This window comes from Penaeus chinensis, chromosome 22 (genome assembly GCF_019202785.1).
Source record: "Penaeus chinensis breed Huanghai No. 1 chromosome 22, ASM1920278v2, whole genome shotgun sequence".
Lineage (NCBI taxonomy): Eukaryota > Metazoa > Arthropoda > Malacostraca > Decapoda > Penaeidae > Penaeus > Penaeus chinensis.
The window spans coordinates 12240777-12257967 of record NC_061840.1 but is presented as its reverse complement, the minus strand read 5'-3'; the positions used below and the strand labels follow the sequence as shown (position 1 = coordinate 12257967).

The window sequence follows — 17191 nt, the reverse complement described above, 5'->3', positions numbered from 1 at the left end:
CTTACGGAATCCCATTTTTCTGCTTTGGCAACCCGCTCTTCCTCCAAAGCATACATATCCTTCACTTCATTTAAATCCCCCTTGCTTAATCTTACCTTAACCCTTTCATTCATCCTCTCCACCTTTACCCATTTTTAACCTTTCCAATACCATCCTACTCCTGTATGACTGTTGATGTATAGCACCTAATAATTAACTCCCTCCCCCCCTTCTACCCTTTCCAATATTATACCTTCCTATAGTGCTATGTGACCTTTGATGTCTAGCACATTTATTTCTTAACCATTAACCATTGCCAAGGAGCTATGAATCTAAGCTCTGAAGTCATGAGATGGCATATGATATAGAAAGGTGTGAAGATAGTTTTGAGGGAATGTTCCGGCTAAGAAGATGAGGAAGTGCCACTGAGCCACAGAATAAAGTAGTGGGGTATGAAGGCATGTTTAGTCCCATAAATGTGCGGAAGGTTAGGATTAACTACCAGTAATGTGGGTTTTCTGCTATCTTGTCATTAGGTAGTTAGTCACAAGCTATTCCTATATAATTCATATGAAAGGATGTAGTTTATAAGTACCTATGTTTTGTCTTGCCTTTTCATCTAAAGGAAATTTGCATGTTGAAGTAAATATTAATGCACATGGCAATATTTGAAAAATATACATGCAAAAGGCTGGTCAGTGTGAGAGTTATACAATTTATAATCTATAATTGTACTTTGTTACAGTCATTAAAGTTCAGCATCAAGAATCTTGTCAACAGTTTCTATGTGTAAAAGGCACCCCTTGTTTCTTCAGAGCTCATTAAGCAGGAGAGTAATAATATTAAAAAAAAAAAAAAAATATGCAAAATTTCATAGATAACTTGAGAAATAGTTTTTGTGGAAGAAGTCAACAGGAAAGCCTTTTAAGTTGTTTAACACTACCTAACAAATTTAGGGGAAAGTATGTAATTATCTTCTAAATAAAGCTTAACAAACAGTTCATTACTGAAGTGTAGCCTTTTGGTACTTTCCTTGTAAACAGACAAAAGTGTTCAACCATATTAATAAAGAATTAATAATAAAATTACTAATAAGATCTTTTTCAAAAAGGTAATATGAAAATGTAAAAACATTTAACCTGCAAAGTTTGTTTTCGAATTATTTGAAAACAAAACACCCGAGACTTGTATGATTCTCACAATATCACAAACATACCCTCCCGAGATACAGGTGCAGTTTTGATGCTCTTGCTTTCCTTGTAGTAAATGTACATTCTTGAGGAAGTGAAACCCATGTGGAGTAATTATAGTAAGACTTTAAAACCCTTTCTCTTAATAATTATCCTTGTGCAATCATTGCTTTCTCTGCCATTTTAACATTTGTCATTAAGCTGTACAAGACAAGGCTCATATACTTTTTTTGTTACAGCTTAATTTGTAAACACTTCCATGACTCTCACAATATCACACACAATATCACAAACATACTCTTATGACTTGCTTTTTTTGAGATACAGGTGCAGTTTTGACACTTGCTTTCCTTGTAGTAAATATGCATTCTTAAAGAAGTGAAACCCACGTGGAGTAATTGTAGTAAGACTAAAACCCTTTCTCATAATAATTATCCTTGTGCAATCATTGTTTTCTCTGCCATTTTGATGTTTGTGTCATTAACCCAAATCTTCCGGGTGGCATGAAGAGATGACGGCCAATGTTCCGGCCGTCATGATAGACGACGTCACCCTTACTTCCGGCTGTCATCAGTGATGACGGTCTCGGTTTCACTTTTTTTTTTTCGGGACTCCTTCGTGGGAATGGAAAGTCCCGAAAAAAAAAAAGTGAAACCGAGACCGTCATCACTGATGACGGCTGGAAGTAAGGGTGCCGTCATCTATCATGACGGCCGGAACATTGGCCATTATCTTTTCTTGCCACCCGGAATATTTGGGTTAAGCTTTACAAGACAATGCTCATACACTTTTCTTGTAACAGCTTTATCTGTAAACACTTCCAATCATACAATTGTCTTGAGCCACACTAGAGGCATAGTGTTAGAAAAATATTTCAAAAATAAATTTCAATTCAGACTCAATATTGTTTATAAACTTCACATGATGTGTGCATTACTTCATATCATAAGCACATCTTGAGCATGTTTTATTATATATGTATTATTACATAGAAGCTGTTGTGCACAACTTGTAATTTCAATAAAATTTGAAGATAAATGAGTTGTCTTTTACATACACTTCTCGCTTAAATAAATTCACCTTTATAATGAGTATTCTCCAAACACAAAATAAAATTGATTAAATTCAATGTAACAGATGGTCTCTCCAGATTATAACAAAAATCAAGGATAGAAGAAAAAACTATTTGGAAAATAATGTTTAATTTTAATATTACAATATAACAATACCTTGTTATATTTAAACAACAAAATTTATAATTTTTCCATTATCAGCAGAATATATTCACATCATTCCAATCAAATATATTTTTAAAGTTATCCAGTCATGTGTGACATTAATCTAGCAATAAATAAAACAACCTTTGCGTGACTAAATAAAATGAAATTGACACAATTCACATTACTACTCAAGGCCACATTTTTAACATAAAAATATTCAAGCACAATAGAATATATATGGATATTTATACTAAAACAGAGCCCTACACAATGGACATGTTGAATTGTTACTGCTATTGAACCATTTATACTGAAAAGAAAAGATAAATTATATAATTATTATGCCGAATGCCTATAATCAGCTTTTAAGAAGTTTCAAATAATGTACATCATAACAAGCAATAAAAAATTAATTACACTTCTTCTAAAGCATCTCATCTATAATAAAAATAACAGCAGATATATGTTATGCTAACCTTTGTGAATTAAACAAATAAACAAAGATCTACTTACAAGACAGGCTGAGTGGAACTTCTTCTTGCAGGTCCTGCACAGGAGTTTTGGGAGTTGGTGGTTAGTTCCATGTAAGACATAGTAACAAATGTAACATTCTTCAATGCCTTCAAACTTCTGGTCCACATTCTTCTTCCAGAAGGCTAGAGACTGCATTAGAGGTGTGTTGCGGTGGGAAAGCATTGTGTTTAGCTGAAAGTAAGATAGAAAAGGTATGTCAGGGTACCATAAGACCATCTGTGATTATCAATACATATGGCAGACAAAAAAAAAAAGAGACCATAACAACTGGAATCAAATGCCTACCCCAAGCAACCAATTTCGCCATTGAGCAACTGAAACTCCTAGTCTTCGGTGGTCCTCAACAACAATGGTGGACAAAGGATGATTGGGTGCCATTCGGAGAACTATCTCCATGCTAGCCTCATCTATGGTGTATGTGGCCACCACTTCCCTCGCTCCTGTGCGAGCTTTCACCTATGAGTGGAAGATAAATGATTTAGTAAACACATCTATTTTCTTCAGTGAAATCTTCATAAACACTAATAATTTAGTTTAAACATTTTCACAAGACTTTAGATATGTTACTAAATGTGAAACAAGCAAATTATTCTCATATGTAAGTTAAATAGAGGTGTATCAAAATATTTCAAAATCTTTGCTGTGATTAACATAACCTGGCTGTAAAAGCAGTAAATACTGTTTTGAAAAATTATGATATAAAAAATAATTATAGGTAAAAAAATATACAATATAAGTTTGAACCTTGAGTCACTATTGTTTTGTAAGTATGCAATCTGGTAAAAAGGATCTGGCTATTGACAATCATGGCAATGCAAAATAAGTTTAATATTTAGGTAAATAAGACTCAATAGTAAAATACTAAAATTAAGTAAGATGAAAACCATGCTAAGATATAATAGGCTGATCAGTTTCATTACCAAAAATTGCTACTACTTAAATAGTGTCAAGACTTCCTCCACTTACCGTCATATTGTCAAATTTCATAAATGAGTTGCTTACAGCTGCCATTTCTTGTGCAATCAACAATGGAGATACATATGTAGCAGTGAAGGGGTCAACAACTTGCTGGAAATGCCTCTCCAAGCTTATGAACCACTGTCTTACAGCCGCAGGGATACGGCTTGTGCAGTCATAATAAACCTTGCAGGCTAGATGAGCTACAAGTCTTGAAGTTACTTTGGCTGCAGAAAGAAACAAACAGAAAAAAGATATTTAGTATGGACAGCTATTGATTTTATATGCGAATTCTGTATATTTTTATTATTCTATTTATCAATATTATTATTATTATTATTACTAATATTATTTCTTTTCACAAGAAACTCATGTCTTAACTGAATACTCCTAAAACATCTCATTCCCTCACAGCCACTTAAAAAATCAAACTTGAGTTCAAGCTGATCGCATAACAAACAGTTTTCATAAACATTAAAGATGTCCATGAGGAAATTAGTATGGGAAAGAGGAAAAACTGTTAGAATTTCAATCATATTTTCATGTATTCAGGCAAGGGTACACTTAAACTGTTGGTGATGGCTGACTGATTGCAAATCATGTGAATAATATAGCTATTTCAAATAATTATCAGTACCAACCTGTCAATTATTCAGTAATTGGTACAACCAACTAGTTAATATGCACTAACCCGGCAAATGCATCTTTGACTGGATGATAATAAAAAATCAGTCACGGACATTTTACAATTAAATCTAAAATAACTTTAACTATGTCTACATCAGCATCTCTTAACCCGTATGTCAGGCCATGCCCATAGGCGTCATAACAAACAAACTCATCACGCTGGATATGGCTATAGGTGTCGCTACATGTAGCAGGCTCCTGGGCCAAATGGGACAGTTGCCTGAAGTCACTGGAGTTAGAGACACCGAGAGATTTCTGATACCATCATGGTATATATATAATATTATATATATATATATATATATATATATATATATATATATATATATATGTATGTATATGTATATGTATGTATATGTATGTATATGTATATATATGTATATATATATGTATATATGTGTATATATGTGTATATATGTGTGTATATATATGTATATATGTGTATATATGTGTATATATATGTATATATATATGTCTATATATATGTATATATATATATATATATATATATATATATATATATATATATATATATGTTTATATATATGTATATATATATATGTTTATATATATGTTTATATATATGTATATATATATGTATATATATATATATGTATATATATATGTATATATATATATATATATATATATATATATATATATATATATGTATATATATATATATATATATATGTATATATATATGTATATATGTATATATATATGTATATATGTATATATGTATATATGTATATATGTATATATGTATATATATGTATATATGTATATATGTATATATATGTATATATGTATATATATATATATATATGTATATATATGTGTATATATGTATATATATATATATATATATATATATATATATATATATATATATATATATATATATTTGTTTATATTTGTATATATACTTGTATAAATACTTATATATATACTTATATATATATACGTATATATACGTATATATACGTATATATATATATATATATATATATATATATATATATATATATATATATATGTAATAATAATAATAATAATATTAATAATAATAACAATAATAACAGTAACAATAATAATAATAAATAAATAATAATAATCTCACTTATAGGGTTAATGTGGAGTTCTGTGCTGAACATGGTTGATGGCATCTTATCCTCCTTAACATTGTCTTGCTTCACCCTTTCAACAAGAGGTGCTCGGGGCATCAACTTGAAGAGGTTACATAATAATTTCTGCAAGAGATTTGACTGTCTGCAAAGATAAATGAGGGAAAAATATCAAATAAATTATCAAAGTGCAGTAGGATTATATTAATTAATTTAATTTTATCTCATGCTGCACATCAATCCATCTCTGAAAAACATTTTTTTTTATAAGTTAAGTAGAAAGGAATATCAAAACAGAGAACATGGTTTCATTTCCATCTATATATATTCTTCTCTTCTCTCCAAACACTTTTTACTCCTAAATGTTTAATTTACTTCCTAACCCAACATTACAATTGAACACTAGATCCAAATACTTCAAAGTTTAATGTTACCACATACCTAAGGTAAGCAGAGTACTGGTGTTGGTTGGCGTCTGAAGCATGTGTAAGGGCATTCAGAGCTAACCTCCAGGCCAACAGGTAGCCAGCAATGTATATGTGGCTGTCGGTGTAGGGAACCACAATACACTCGTCACCCATTTCCTTGTCTGCTAGTGATGCCTCTACAATACTGCCACACTGAAACAAATGGGAAAAATAGAAAAGACAGGTAACAGCATCAAAAATGACAAATAGGGGAGATACAAAGATAGATGGAAAGCATAAACTCAATTCCTGTCATATATATACACTAGATATATTTATGTGTCCAATAGAAGTCCAAGACTGCCATAAACAAATGAAGAATATATATATATTCCAAATTGTTATTTTCCAGAACCCCCTAAATGCATTCTTCACAGCTCGCATATTTTCTTACCTCCATAATACACCTTGTTATGGCATACGGCAGAGGTCGCTGAGAAATGTCTTCTTCTTCTTTAATTACAGTCTTGTTCTTCTCCCATTGCTCCATGATGCCGGGGAGTGCTGTTCTGAGCATACTGTAGGCTGCATATTGTGTGGGTGGATGAGAGCACACAAGCAGAGGGGCAAGATGGTTCAGCAAAATCTGTAAAATTAACTGAAGTTTAACATTTGGAATATTTGCAATTTGATATTTGAAAGGTTCCAACAGATGTCTTATTTATTGATATTTTCATTGAATTATCGCAACAAAACAGCCTTTAAAAAATACAAAAAATCTAGTTTTCTTTTGATATTAGTGAACCTGAAAACCTTTTGTAAAAGCAAAGGAAACAGTTTCATACAAGAGCCTCATCACATATCATCACCATGTCACATCAATCACTTGCTAATCTTCAGTTACAACTATGCTTAAACCCCTTGGATTCAGATGCTTCATTGCCTGCATATGGCCCAACATATGGGCAATAGGCTTACTTGAGCAGCCACTCTGATGAGTGTGTAGTGTGTAGGCGCACATGAGCACTCATGTGCGGTGACAAGACTCCATGCCTCCTCCCCTTTGCAATGCTGTTTTCTCTTTTTTGTATAAGCATTTCTTGCTTCTTTGCTTCTTTTCCAATGTCTATGTTTTATTAGCTTTCTCCTTGTAGTATTAGACCTTTTCTTGCACAGACTCCATTTCATCTCTCTAGAGCAACTCAGAGCAATAATAATAACCATAAATAGCATTTTGTTATTTGCGTATTTTTCAAATCTTCAATTTTATGTAATGCAGCCTGCGTTGCAGGAATAGGATCCTGAGCATGGAAATAGCATCCACCCTGGAGCTGGTGCTCTTCCAGTAATGGCTCATGGATGGTACATTCCACAGTCATTTGCCAATGGAAATAATGCAAAAGTCTCTTCCTAAATGCCCACTGAGGCTAAACATCCTCCAAGAACTGTGTGCACTCATGGTGAGTCATTTTCATCACCCCAGCCTTCATTTGGAGTTTTCATGATGGCAAGTTCATGTCACTCGCACCTCAAGCAATTTTTTTCATGACATGATGGTCACATTGTCCAGATTGTAAGGGTTAATGCAGAGTGAAGAGGAGTGCTGGGCTGACTTCACATAAGAACTTTATTGAAAAACATGCAAATCAGAGAGACAGGTACCACTGTTTGAAGAGATTCAATGTCCGACTTAGTGGATGAGGTAGACAACAGGAGAATATTACTGAGGTGGTGTTGAAAACCTGGGAGCAATGGTAAGATCTTGTGTGCTTCTTTTAGAAAAGAGCTATTTACACAGTAGACACTGCTAATCATAGCCACATTGCACTGAACATGTGCAATGAATTTTCATGCATTGCTAAATGGAAGGATGAGGTTCTAGATGTAGGACAGCAAGGAAGTGTGATTCAGCTCATCATTGCACTGCATATATACCAACTCTATTTGTAGGGTGGGCAGGGTGCCATATCCATGAGAAAGTTAAAGGAGTGGTGAACAACTTTAACCCCTTGGTGACAGGGGAAGAAAACTAAAAAAAACTCTACGCTCTGGCGATCAATGTCAAAGCACCGACTTTGAGCGCAGGAGTTCGGTACATCAAGCTGAATCACCGCCTCGGAGCTCTTTGGCGTGTTGCCGCGGCGTACAGCCGCACGCCACGTTTCGAGCGGTTTGTTATGACGTCTCAAGACGTGACCCATCGGGAAGGGGTTAAATCCCTTAATGACGGATGGAGAGATAAAAAAAAAAAAAAAAAAAAAAACTCTATGCCTAGGAGATTAATAGCAATGTAGAGCTGCACTCCACAGATCAAGCAGTTTGTTTTGATGCCTCACAGCATGACCAGTCGGGAAAGGGTTAAGTCTGTAGCCACTATCCTGACCCCTGAGAAATGGTTGGCAAATGTCTCTCACAGAGAGGCAAAGAAAATAACTGAATGATAGCAGGATAATGTTGCAATATTCTAATTCTTGATACAGCATAACGAATGACACATAGACCTCAGAAAATAAAAAATAGCAAAATTGCAAATGGCTAATGCAAAGATGAGGCAAGGAGTCTTGATACCGCATGTGAGTACTTGTGTTGGCGGGGCCTACAAGCCACACATCCAGGAAAGTTACTACTCAAAGGAGCTTAATGCTGGGATTTTGGTCCATGTATGCTGCAAGGCACCTGGATGCAACAGGTTAATGGAAGGCAGCTATTGAAACTTGGCATAAATATCAACAAAACATAACTTGTATCATTCATTTACACACCTGCTCTGAATCTGGTAGTTTGAGATCAGCTTCAGCATCATCAGCATTAAAGATTGCTGGCAATGTGTGGTTAGCTAACTCATCAGTTCCTGCACGGCATACACCAATACAAAGGGCTCGGCATACTCCATAAAGAATGACTGTTGGTGTTGTGTTGTAAGAGGCTGAAAATGAAATTTATATTTAAATCAACAGCATTATATACAGGATGCTTCTAACTTTGTGCAAATATATAACTATATGATCATAACAGCCTGAGTAAGGGATTAGGATTTGACCCTAATGCAGACAATACCTGAATTATTCAGTGAGATATAGCAACAAACATAAAATAATAGGGCTTTATTGATCCAGAATAAAATGAATATATGGATACAACATTTGTAAATAGTAGTATGGCTAATATTTACTCTTAACCCATTGCTGACGGGCATGGCATGTACGTACATGCCATGCCCATTGCCGACGGGCATGGCATGTACATACATACTAAGTCACCAGTGAGCCAGTTATGAGTACTGCCTGTCTTGCCCGTTCACCCTTTTCATTAATTTACAAAAATATTTTACTTCATCTTATTTTGCTGTTACTAATGATTATAACATTATAGTAATTATAATGTTTATAATAAAAATAGCACCATTGATATTTAAAGCACTAGTAAAATATATGTTTTTCCTGCCAATTCAAGGAAAGGTGAAATCAGGGAAGGTCTCAAGATCTACTAATTGACTCTTTTGTGGCTAAGCACTAGCAGAGCCACCTATGTACAGAGACATTTAACAAAAATATAAAAGGTGAGCACAGCATTTTCCCCATTTTTTATTCATTTTCCCCCCGGCAGCAATGGGTTAAATAATATGAAATCAACGAAAACCTAAAAACTTAGACCTCAAGTTGAAAAAAAAAAAAAAAAAAAAAAAAAAAACAAGTTACATATATAGGATGAATTCTCAAAGCACATGCATTGGTGCACAGATACTATTCATCAAAAGATACATAACAGGATTTGTGTGTGAAAGCAGATTGGCTGATAATGGTTCCTTCAACATAGCAATGCATTTGAACCAATAACTTCTGTGTTTCATACCATATAATCTAATCATATTTACCTACATATTTATAAAAGAAACAAATGAAAAACTAAAAATGTTATCTAAACAAATAATCAAATATGAATACAAATTCTAATGAATAAACTGTAAGAAGAAGAAGAAGAAAAAACAAAAACAATATTTGCTGCTCCACTGCAGAAAATGTATGTTTATAAACTCTATGTATCTCTATGCACACCTGTTATCTATCTCCAAAAGAAATTCCAGGGATCTGACCTTATTATGACAACAATACTCACCAGCAACTTCTATGAAAAGGGGTAGGAGGGAATTGTATATGGAAGCAGAAAAGAACTCTTTCCAGTCCTCCAGGAGGTTGGGGGGATAGGACTTCTGGAGGTCAGGATTAGCTTTCAAATTTTCCATCACCTCACTGACACATCCTGCACACTTGCTCACTGCACAAGTAAATGTTCCTGACACTGTCTCTACACTGATGCTCTGTGAATGAGAGAAAAAAAGTTACTTTTTTTCTTATCATCTCAAAAGGGCATTATCTTTCAAAATAATGATACACACTTAACCCAATCAGCACAGATGTCAAGAATACATGCTATGCCCACTTTGGTATAAATTCATCTATTGTCTTTACACATATATGGCTTTACAAGTGTTTTGTCACCAAGGAGTCAGTTATTAATCCTACCAATCTAACATGTTTACCCTTTTCCTTGATTTTTGGAAAGCTTCATTTGTATTATATCACTGACTTTAATGTTATTATAATTTTAATAACAACTTAATAATCATATAATCAAATATAATAATAACAGTATCAATATTAATAGTATTTTAGAGATAAATAAATTTTCCCACAAATTCAAGGAAGTGGGGAATCAGGACACTAAGGCCTACTGATAGACTCCTTGGTGGCTGACCATATGTGGAGCCATCAGTAAGGAACAAAATTCACAGCCCACACCTGAACCAAAATCTAGGCATTAGGTTAACTCAAGTGGTGACTCTCACAGATGTGTGGCTGTAGACGTGAACCACACAAATGCTTGTGTAGTATGAAGACTCCTTACCTCCTTCTTTTTCTGCATATGCATTTTTTGCTGTTTTACATTTTTCCGAGGTTTATATTTGTAATTTGTTAAGCTATATCAAGATAGACTGTTTTCATTGCACAGATTCTCTAGGCCTGGAGTGTCAAACATGCAGTCTGCAGCATTTCTGCTATTTCAGTCTCATAATTGGCCATTTTACATAATCAATTAAGCTAGTCCTTCATCTTTATGATTACTACACACTTTTACAGGTTTTCTACTATTATTATATATTTTTAATAAATGAAATAGCCACCTATGTCAATCGTTACATCGACTCATTATTATCTAGTCCACATACTGTATATGAAGATGAAAAGTAGCCCCTTGGGTAAATGAATTAGACAGAACTGCTCTAGGCTGTCTACAATTCTGTGCAATATCAGTAAAAAAGGAAAATTTTGTTATTTGTCTTTTTGTTTTATTTTTATATAGTTAAATTTTCTGTAACACACTCTATGCCAATGGTCATGGTGAGCAAGAATATCATCCTAAGCATGGACATTGTGTCCTCCCTGTAGCCAGCACTCTACAAGCCTTGGTTCACAAATGTTTCATTCCACCATCATTTACCATGAGAAATAATGCAAGCACCTCTTTCAAAATAGCCACTCAGTCTAATCTTCCTCTCTCCTATCACCTGGCCCTCAGCCAAAATTTTCTATAATATAACAATCATGGATCCAATAGGTTAACAGGTGTACAAGTTTCTCAAGCTCACCAATCTGGATTCCTCAAGTGACTGAGCCCAAGAGCACAGAGAACAAAGGATAAAGTCCCAGTGCTGAGCTTCGAGGTGCATAGAATGTCTATTCACCAAGACGGTCACCAGTCGAACCAGAGAACATGTGAACACCACATCCTCCCATGCCATTCCTGAGATATCACTGAAAGAGTGAGAGAACTTGAGATTACGTATAATTTTTCATGGGCAAATAATACCTCCTGATCTGTATGTTTTTTAACCCAATGGCGCCGGGTATAGCAATTTAAAAAAAACTCTACGCTCTGGCGAACGGCGGCAGCGCGCCGACTCCGAGCGCATGATATCGGTCCATCAAGCCGGATCATTGCCTCGGGGCGTTTTGGCGCGGCGCCGCTGCGGACAGCCGCACGCCGCACATCGTGCATATTGTTATGACGGCGATAGCCGTGACCCGTCGCCATTGGGTTAAGGTATTACCTGCAGTTGTTCAAAAAACAATTTACTAATGAAAAAACATAACAAAATTTAAAGCCTTCTCAGTAGTAAAATATATTCATATGCTTCTTATCTTCTTATGATAATAAGAGCAGGATTTACTTCAAGATTAACACATAAATTTTGTAAATACAGGAGACAAAACTGTCAAGTCTGCTATACATGGACATACGTTGCATATAGGAATATATTATCAGCATTTTCTCGCCACTGTGTCAGCACAGAGAAAAGGGAGCTGATGACATCTTTTGTGACAGTGGGAGGCACGTGACTCAAAGCTGTTGTAATGAGTGAGATGCAAGGGGTAGCCAGGTAGGGACTATCCTCTAGGCTACTTAGTTTCCCCATCTCCTCTGCTAAAATGTCCATCAGGGGTTCATTTGGCAGCAAAGGTAGGAGTGACTGCAAATACAAGGGGATATTTATTAATGAAATCTGTAAGAGAACCATCTCATATATCATGCAAAATTAATACTGAATTAGAATATAGAGACATACTATAAAATCCAGTTATTGCTAACGTGCTGATATGGTGAATCACCTGTTTAGTTGCTATGTATCCAAGAGCAGATTCCTCAATGCCATTCAACAATCGCATAATGTTGACATCCTCCGCTTTCATCCAAATATTAAGAACTTTTACAAGTGTCACACACCAAGCACTGCTTCCTTCACTACACCTGTTTTGAGTTGTGAGAAATTATGATTTTCTTAGCTATTACCACTAAATCATGAAGATTATACAGAATTTATCAGTGTATTCTGCATGTCTATGCTTGTCAAGGATATGTTATTAGAGATGATACTTATTAAAAAAAGCCATTACTTTTTTTCTCAACCCAATGCCATTGGAAATATGTAGTTTTCACAGTAGTGAAATGTCTGTACACGTACATGACTCCACGAGTGCTCTGCCACCAAGGAGCCAATTAGTAGACCTCAAGACCTTACCTGATTTCACTTTTCCTTGAGTTTTGGGGATTTTTTTTTTTTTTTTTCTTAACTCATGTATCAATATCTATGCTGTTATTATTTTCATAGACATAATTACTATAACTTATTGGATCTAGGTGACATGACTATCATGTCATGAAAAAATTTGGCTGTGAGGGCTGGGAACATGCTGCCATGAGAATTTTAGCAGGAATGATTGGCCATGAGGGTGATTAGACTCAGTGGGATTTTAGGATGGGACTCCTGAATTATTTCCATTGTGAGTGTGGAATGTACCATGATTGGAGGAATGCCATCTCCAGGGAGGACATAATTTCTATGCTCAGGATCCTATTTCTGCCTGCCATGGCTGGCTGTGCAGGATGAACTACAGGAATCTGAATATTTAAAAAAAGATACTTATTGTTACTGCTATTGCAGAGTCATAGACTACCTTGGGAGATGATATCAAGTATATGATAGTCTATTACCATCTTCAAACAGCATATCAAATGACACATATAAACCTTGGAAAAGGGGGGGGGGACACATATGCAAAATAAGAAATATCATTGCAAGATAACCCTGCAAACAAGTGTTCATGAAGGCCAGTTCTACAAGCCACACAACCAGGAGAGTTGCCACTCAATGTATGCCTTATGCCTGGCTTTTGGAATATGTGTGGGCAGCAAGACACCTGATCCAATAGGTTAACATTACTAACAGTAATATAAGGATAAATTTCCAAAAATCCAGAAAAAGAGTCAACAGGCGAGATAGGTAGTAGTAGTAACTGACTCATTGGTTACTAAGTGCTTATGGAGCTATGTGTGAGGACCATTAATAAACTCAACTCACAGTGGGCTTGGCATGTGTGTACATGCCATCTGAAGTGGAGTTGGGTTATGAGGCTGGGGTAATTGCTTCAGTTTATCTATAAATATTTACATAAATCTTCTAGACAATGTATACAACTTCCAATGAAGAGGAAAGTACTACTGTAAGAAATACTGATTGATAAGTACTTTTGAAAGGTCTTGGAGTTATCATCTCTTTCAAATGTCAAAAGTTTATATCTATGGTCAAAGTACAATCTCTTCTCAAATTACCTGTCTCGTATCTGCTTGGTAATAAGCCGCTTATTGCCTTGATTTAACAGCTCCAACAATGCTCCCATGTCTTCATTTAATTTTGTGGTACCAGCCTTTACTTCTTCTGACACTGAGTGCTGTTACACAAAGAAAAATAAGATTTTCTTGCAAACTATTGATTTGCTAAGAGCTAATATCTTTTACATAACTACCAAAAAGTGAAAGATCAGAATTTTAGCTGTTTCCTCTATATAATCAAGTATACAAGCATTGCATTAATGTAGAACTATATTCTAAATTGTACACTTTGTGGTATGAATCATACTTACATTACTGAGAGCATTGTACAGTTCCTGCACTACAGTGGCATGGCATGCTGAGTGAAGGGCTGAAACCACAAGGTGTGTATACTGACCCAATGAGACTTCCTCCTCCTCCTCCAAGACCTCAACATTCTTGTGTTTACACACAAAGAGCAAAAGGTCACAGAAGAACATGGATATCCTTGTGTGTTTGTGATCCCACACTACAGTTTCCTGCATCTTCTTTGGGAATGGGAACTCACTGAAGGCTATGCTTCCTTGTAGTATAGCTGGAGCCATGTACAATGGGGAGAGTTGCTCCTCCATTTGTACCCAACAGCCTTCTGTTGGAGCCAGGATTTCTAGCAGAGCCTGTATTGTGCTGTGGTCCAACATAATACCACATACCTCCTGTGTCTTCACCTGCTCATATACCAATGATAAGAGGTCTTTTGTAAGCATGGCCATCCTCATGGTCAGACTGAAGGAACTTTTATCTTCCATAATTATCTGCTTAATATCCTTGAGAGTGGACCTAAGACAACTTCCATCCTCAAGAAGTTTGGCTGAGTCCTCCTTAACTAATGAAGCAATAAGACCATTGAAAGCCTTCAGGAAGGTCGACTTAAGGGTATTAATGGTCTGCTCTGATAATGATTTCCACGATTGACACTGTAGAAGGAACAAGGACCTCATGAACTCTTGTATTCCTGTTGTCTGCCAACAGACATAGCTGCTGAACAACTGGCTGGCAAGATTAGCCACCAACTGGACCATCTGGTCTTCAGGTTCTGAGTCTTCACCAAGTTTTAGATTGAAGCTTAGATTCTTGAGAATCTGGGATACATACTCCATGGCAATGATGTGGTCTGTTGGATAAGAGAAAAAAAATAAAGATCTTATAAATACATTTTTAGAGTAATGCTTTGCCCTTTGGTCTTGGATTTCCATCTCCATCATTTTTTAATTTTAGAAACGTATACAGAGGTTAAAGGCTTCAAGATAGTAACAATCTACAGTCCAGAAAAAAATGTAAATACCTTTCTTATTTCCATTACTCAAGACAAAGTTGAACAGTGTGACAAGTTCCTCATCCTGAGAATACTGAGCAACACTCTTAGATTTGGTGGAGCCACACAGTTGCTCTACGAGCTGAATGAGTCGGTTGCCCAGCTGTGCTGACAAAAGCCATGACATTGCTACTTCATCCATATCTCTCCTTTCAGTCATCTTCTCAAGCAGACGCCGCAAAACACTTATAGACCACGAAATCTGAAAATTGTGAAAGAAATCATTACACAAGCTGGCTCATTTGAGAAGCAGCTTGTAATAAATTACTAGCTGCTCCTTACAATTTCCTTGAATGGGATATATAAAAGAGAGGAGACAGGATTTTTTTTTTCAATGAGGAATTGAGAATTATGATGTAAAAAAAACAAAAAATAACTGACAGAATGACTAAAGATTATTTTTGTATTGTGAATTATGAATGAAAAGTTGATTTATGGACAATAAAAGTATCCATAAAATGTAGTTTCAAAAGAACATAGACTATAGAAAGATACACCATTTGCAATATATCAAAATATTTGCAATATACTCAGCTGAAACAATGCCTACAGGATATATATATTAATTCTGAATTCAGCTAATTGATCACAAATTACTAAAAACAAGAAAGAGAATTCAAAATCTATGCAGGTCTGTTCTTATAATTCTATTATCTAATTTTTATATTTGTCTAATTTTGTATCTAAAAGTATGCCAATTCTAAGTCATTGGATAAAATTAATTGGTCAATACAAACCTTGCTTTCAAGGAGGACCAACTTCTGCTCCTCTGGGGACATGAGTGTATACACCCCCATGAAAATGTCAACAGTGTGTTCTGCCAAAGCTGGATTCTGAATCTCTAACTTTGGCTGGATGATTGATTCCATTAGCTGTAGTTTGCTGACCTCTTCCTCATCCTGTTTGTTCAACAACAAGGTATAAACTCTATCTGATGGGAACGAGGACAAGAGGATGGTAAAGATTTTGTACACCGATGTACTTTTCGTTTCCAAAAAGGCAACATGACATGTCAGAGTCAGCTTTGCAATATTTTTTGCAGCATGCTCTAAGAACACCTGCTCTTTCTTCTTTTGGTTGGCAATATCTTCCTCCTCTTTCATCTCTACACTGACTTTCTTGCTTTCATCTGTAAACCGGACTCCTTCTCTTCTGCTTGTGAACTTGGATGTAGGGTCCCATAAAATGGTAAAGAAGTCTTTCATCTTGGACAGAGTGGCTTCATTTCCTTTCTGTATACAGTTTTCACATTCTGGGATAAAGTTTTTCCAATACAGGACAAGAAGGTTTCCTATTGCCTCCTTGTCCTCTTCTGTGTGGGATTTCCAGGTCCAAAACCGCAAGAGCTCTGACACTTCACGATAAAGGTTTGAGGTGCTTAGAGCTGGTGTGTTACTGAAGGACGACTTGAGTGGTTCTATAATCTGAAAGAAGAATTCCATTAACACCAGTATTTCCAAAATCCTATATATGAAAAAGACATGATTTCTACATAAGGTGTTTGCTCAGTTTTACCTGATATTTCATTAGAATTTCCCAGAGTGCAGCATCGGTTTTATTCATGCTG

General features: G+C 35.3%; 1 protein-coding gene across 1 annotated transcript in view; it reads right to left on the bottom strand.

Moving 5' to 3' along the window:
* Positions 1 to 2354: 2354 nt before the first annotated feature.
* LOC125036893 (E3 ubiquitin-protein ligase listerin-like) overlaps positions 2355 to 17191 on the bottom strand; it is a 24012-nt gene continuing 9175 nt past the window's right edge. The window contains exons 9-25 of the mRNA XM_047629830.1: positions 17140 to 17191; positions 16362 to 17048; positions 15595 to 15826; positions 14582 to 15423; positions 14271 to 14389; positions 12770 to 12908; positions 12401 to 12630; positions 11749 to 11914; positions 10218 to 10419; positions 8864 to 9027; positions 6556 to 6747; positions 6136 to 6314; positions 5691 to 5839; positions 3890 to 4107; positions 3209 to 3379; positions 2903 to 3094; positions 2355 to 2699 (exon numbers count right to left, since the gene is read on the bottom strand). The exon at positions 17140 to 17191 is cut by the window's right edge and continues 81 nt beyond it. Coding sequence (XP_047485786.1) covers positions 2640 to 2699; positions 2903 to 3094; positions 3209 to 3379; positions 3890 to 4107; positions 5691 to 5839; positions 6136 to 6314; positions 6556 to 6747; positions 8864 to 9027; positions 10218 to 10419; positions 11749 to 11914; positions 12401 to 12630; positions 12770 to 12908; positions 14271 to 14389; positions 14582 to 15423; positions 15595 to 15826; positions 16362 to 17048; positions 17140 to 17191 — 3994 coding nt within the window. The 3' untranslated portion in view covers positions 2355 to 2639. The remainder of the gene's footprint in view (positions 2700 to 2902; positions 3095 to 3208; positions 3380 to 3889; positions 4108 to 5690; positions 5840 to 6135; positions 6315 to 6555; positions 6748 to 8863; positions 9028 to 10217; positions 10420 to 11748; positions 11915 to 12400; positions 12631 to 12769; positions 12909 to 14270; positions 14390 to 14581; positions 15424 to 15594; positions 15827 to 16361; positions 17049 to 17139) is intronic.